General features: G+C 32.2%; 1 protein-coding gene across 1 annotated transcript; it reads left to right on the top strand.

The window, feature by feature from the left end:
• The first annotated feature begins 2,232 nt into the window (after positions 1-2,232).
• LOC113362902 (zinc finger protein 626-like) lies at positions 2,233-3,301 on the top strand. The gene is made up of 3 exons (XM_026605397.1): positions 2,233-2,632; positions 3,030-3,213; positions 3,271-3,301. The coding sequence occupies exons 1-3, from the start codon at positions 2,233-2,235 to the stop codon at positions 3,299-3,301; spliced, it is 615 nt and encodes a 204-aa protein (XP_026461182.1).
• Positions 3,302-5,148: the final 1,847 nt, after the last annotated feature.

The raw sequence follows: 5,148 nt of genomic DNA on the forward strand, positions 1-5,148 counted from the left end.
TATCATATAAATCAGTCTATAAAGTAAAATATTGTAATTCTATTTAGGAGCACCTATTATTTCAACATACATATAAATTTCCTTTAGCTCTTATGAGTCTCTTTATTCTCTTCAAATTACCAGACTGCGTGAACGACTTATCACACTTATCACACTTATGAGGACGTTCACCAGTATGAGTAATCATATGTTTGTCCTAAATTATCCTTGCTTGTAAAAGCTTTATTGCACATCTCACATTTAAATGGTCTAGCCCCGTGTGCGTTGCCATATGCTTCGTTAATCCCAGGTTGCGTGAAGGCTCTATCACACATCCCACACGATAATTCCTTTGACCTGCGTGATTTATTAAGTGATTCCCTAAAGTGCCCCGAATGAGCAAATGCTTTATTGCATATCTCACATTTATAAGGACGTTTCCCGGTGTGTGTGTTCATGTGTTCCCGTAAGTTGCTTGCATGAATGTAAAGCCTTGTCGCACATTTCACATTTGAAAGGCCTGTCTTCGGTATGCGTGACCATGTGTTTGGATAATGTATCAGAACGGTGAAGACTTTGTTGCAAGTTTTGCATATGTAAAGCACGGCTGCTGCCGGTATGGGTTCTTAGGTGCACATTTAAAGAACGCCGAGCGTGCAAAGACTTTATCACAGTACTGGCATTTGTAAGCCCTTCATTCACGGTGTGGGTGTTATGTGGCTCTTTAAATCAGCGCTTAGTTTGAAAGCCCTGGTGCAGTATTCACATACATGACGTTTGTCTTTGGAAGGAAGTTGGACCACTTCTTCTATAACGGTGTCATCTACCTCAGATTTCACCGAAGTCTCAACAGGGTTAATAGAAGGTACTTTAACATCCTTTGTTCATTTATTTTATTATCTTCTTGATTATTCAATAATGGAGCGTTTGGGGTTCACTTTTAATTGTGTCATTGTCTGGCAGTGGGTCTGCTTGCTCAGACATATTTGATGCTTGTTTTTATTAAAACAGACATTTACAATCGTCTACGACATACTTTTTATGATATTATATTCAGTTTAAATAGAATATATAAATATTTTGTGTTAAATCAATATTTTACATTTTGACGAACTGTCAAACTATTCAACATGGCGGATAAAAATTGTTTTCTAAACAAATAATACAAAATACTTATTAAATTGTGGTATATTAAACTTTTTATTGATAATTAATATATGATACTTTGAAATTCAAATTTCATTTTGAATAATAATTATTCATCAAATAAAAAACAAATTAAATTTTTGCTACTTTTTGATCTTGTTTACGGTCCGCCATTTTGAATTTTTTGAAACGTCAAAAAAATAAATAAATAGTACTCCAATGTAATACTTTACATTACTAGCTTTTATTATATTATAGTATTATTCATAGTAATATTAATGCCACTTACGCCTATTTTTTTTCATATTTATAATAATTATTATTATTACATTTGGGGATATTTTGACAATCAAAACATTGCATCTGGCAACACTACAAATGGCGTCTGACAACTTGTCAAATAACAAAACAAAATACCAAAAATAATTAATTAAAACATTAATCAAGCATGAATAATACAGTATCAGTTAATAATTCAATAACTGACCATAATTCTCTTATAAATAGCAGCCCAAATATGTGCCGAGCTTGTTTATCTGACAAAAATCTTCAATCAATATTTTTAGAGGTTAGAAATACACCAAATTTTAATCCTGAACAAAATCAATGTTTGAACGAGGAAAATACAATTTTTGATATGTTTAATTGTTATAAGGCTCTCGAAATATCACAAGACGACCAATATCCTAAGCACATATGCAACGATTGTCTGCAACAAGTAGTCGATGCTTACAAGTTTTGGAACAAATGTAAAGATTCCCTTAGCAAGTTGAACTTGGGTTTTGATTTGATAGATTTAAAAGATGATTTACTTAGTTATGATTTTGATGGCGATTCTAATGCCACTACAGTTGATAGTGTACAAAATAATGAATCATATACTTGTACGGTATGTGGGAATTGTTTTGCATCGACACAAAGTCTTTTAGCACATCAACAAATACATGATAGAACATTTAGTCAAGATGATAGTTTATCAGAGTCTGATGTTCCTATAATGGATATTATTAAGAAGACAAAAGCAGCTTTACGGCAAACAGAGAAACTTAATATAAGTTGTAAAGTGTGTAAAAAGACTTTTACTACGAAGACAATGCTCACAAAAACATGAAAGTACATGAATCATCAACAAGGGATGTAGAAAATTTAGAAGATAGTGGTTCAGAGTCTGATGTTCCTATAATGGATATAATGAAATCAATAAAAGCTTCACGAGAAACAGACAAGTCTAATTTAAGTTGTAAAAAGTCATCTAGAACAAAGACAATGTTTACAAATGCTCATAAATTATCTATGGGTGGTGCAGAGGCTTCTAAAAGTCTAGATAAGTGCATCAAGTGCAAATTCAAGTTTGTAAGTGAGGATGAATTTATTAATCATGTCTGCAAAGCAGTTTCTGATGTATACGAGTGTGAAATATGTTTCAAACAATATAAATCTCGTTTTGCACTTAAAGAACACAAAGAAATATCTCATCAAGATAATTCTTTATTCATTTGTAGTATATGTAAAGCTTCTTTCAAACTCAAAAAGTCTTTACGCAGGCACGAATTAAAATCCATAAACTCAAACCAACACACACATGTACAACTTGTGGTGAAAAATTTGATATAAAATTTTGTTAAGAAAACATTCCCAAACACATTTAGAACCTGCTACGGAACCTAAGTGTTTCTTATGCCAAGTATGTGGCTTAAAGTTAAAATGCACCTCCAAAATAAAAGCCCACCTAGAATCCCACTCCGACACCAGGATTACAATTGTGACAAATGTCCTAAGACTTATAAAACTTATGATGGTTTGCAAATACACAAAGCAACACACAACCAAACAAAACAATTCGCTTGTGAAAAATGTGGTAAAGTGTTTTCCAATAACTATTTATTACAATGCCACATTAAAAGGCCTCCACAATAAACGCAAAGCCTTTCAAATGCCCATGTTTGCTCCAAATGTTTTCAACTCCAACGGTGAGCTTGTCATACACGTCCGAATACACACCGGTGAACGTCCTTTTCCATGCAAGGAGTGTGAAATGGCTTTTTTCAAGCGCTTCCGGTTAACAACTACACATGCTGAAACACACAGGTAACGACACATAAATTTAGGGTGCATCAGCACATTGTTTTGATTGTTTTATTATAGGTGTGAGGAAGTACAAGTGTCCGGTTTGTGATAAAGCTTTTAAGTACCCCCAACATGTCAAAACGCACATGGTGATACACATCTGGAGAGTGCCCTTATCGGTGCCAAATTTGTCCAAAGGCTTTAAGTATAGACAGATATTGAAAAACCATATGAAACTGCACGAAAGGGAGTCTTTGGGAACTATGGTTCCTATTTTGGGACAAGAGTGAGTATTGAAAAATAGATGATTTGTTGAAAGTGATTTGATCCAAATATTCAATTTAGGTACAAAACTTTTAAAGTACATTATTTTTGTACATGTCTAAACTGTTATAATACTATTAGATAATATTATTATGCCCTTTAAATAAATTTGTTTACAGGTTTATGTAAATCGACATCATTTTTTTAGCTTTAGCTATTGATAACTCTTGAAGGAGAAGTTTGTCTTCTTGAAAAATCCCTTGTGCTAATTCTTTGTTTTCTGAATTGAATGAGAAAAATTTGGAAAATGTATGTGTTGTGTGTGCGGATACAATTTTTTGTCGACTATTTCGGATCAACCGATTTGCCTAATTAAAAACATTCGATTTGTATTGGTAAGGAGACGTGCTGATTAATTTTTGGCAAGGCAGGTCTAGGCGTTTTGAAGATACGAGGCAAAGAGAAAATGATAATTTTACATTTTGATAGAACGGAGCGTCCAATTGACTGAATAATTCATAACATTTAATTTGTATTGAGAAAATGAAGTAACCATTTTAAATTTTTATGAAGGCAGGTCTAGAGGTTTCAGAGAGGAGTGAAAAAAGTAAAAAAAAGTCATTTGCGGTCAAAAATGATCATCAGACATATGCACATCAAATTATTAGATGTTTTATAAAGATTTTAATAATAAGTATGAATTTTTGTTTACGTTTCTGTGGGTGCCGTACCAATGTTTATTCATTAGACTGCAATGCGGCGCTTACGCGCTTCGATATTTCTTATCTAAAAGTCACGGACCACAATTGCATTGAAAAAAAAAGTTCAAAATTTTCAGAAAAATTCACAGTATAAAAAGATTTTCTAGATAAATGTAGATAGATAAAAAAACTAATTTTTCAATAAGTCTTTTCTCTTTTCAAAAATTTCGAAACTCAAAACTCTTTTTTTTAAGTTTTCAAAAAAATTTTTTTTTTTATATATTTTTATTTTTGGTACGGGAAGTTCCAGCAATTTGCATAAGGGGCACGATGCCATGCACCACTAGTTGACCTTTAGTTGACCATTTCTCTCGAAAAACTTCTGGACCGATTTCAAAAATTTAAAAGTCGTTCGATGTAACGAGTCAAAGACTATCGTAGTCAGTTTTTTACGCCATTTTTTTGTAATTAGAAAAAAAAGCAACATTATTTGTCCAAGTTTAAGTCCATAATTTTAATCGATTGTAAAAATTCAAAATTGTTTTTCTTTTGGAAATCCCTGTTGATTTGTTTTTGACAAAGTCCAGACAGTCCGTTTCTTCTTAATTGTATGTTAAAAAAAAATATCCACGATTTTAAGCAATTTTATATGACAATTGTGTACCCGGTTCTTAGTGAAAATATTATATAGTCCTACGAAAAGTGGTTCAGTTATAAAAATTAAATAAAATTTTTATTAGTTGGCAGCGCTTTAATAAAACACACTTCGTGTTTGTATAGTTTGTAGGACTTAGAGACATGTTTATAATGAATAACTGCGTAAAAAAACTTGTGTAAAATTGAATGATCTGGAATATTTTATAATAATGGAAATTGCCCTTCAGCAGCAGTCGGGAAACTTTTTCAATCGTTACCCCTAAATATTTTTATCTAAGTTGATAACACCATTATACTTGTTTATCTATGGATATTACCCTCAGGCTAAGAGAGA

This window comes from Ctenocephalides felis, unplaced genomic scaffold (assembly GCF_003426905.1).
Source record: "Ctenocephalides felis isolate EL2017-DRISC unplaced genomic scaffold, ASM342690v1 CF-g0.4_SCAFFOLD_00845, whole genome shotgun sequence".
Taxonomy (NCBI): Eukaryota; Metazoa; Arthropoda; class Insecta; order Siphonaptera; family Pulicidae; genus Ctenocephalides; species Ctenocephalides felis.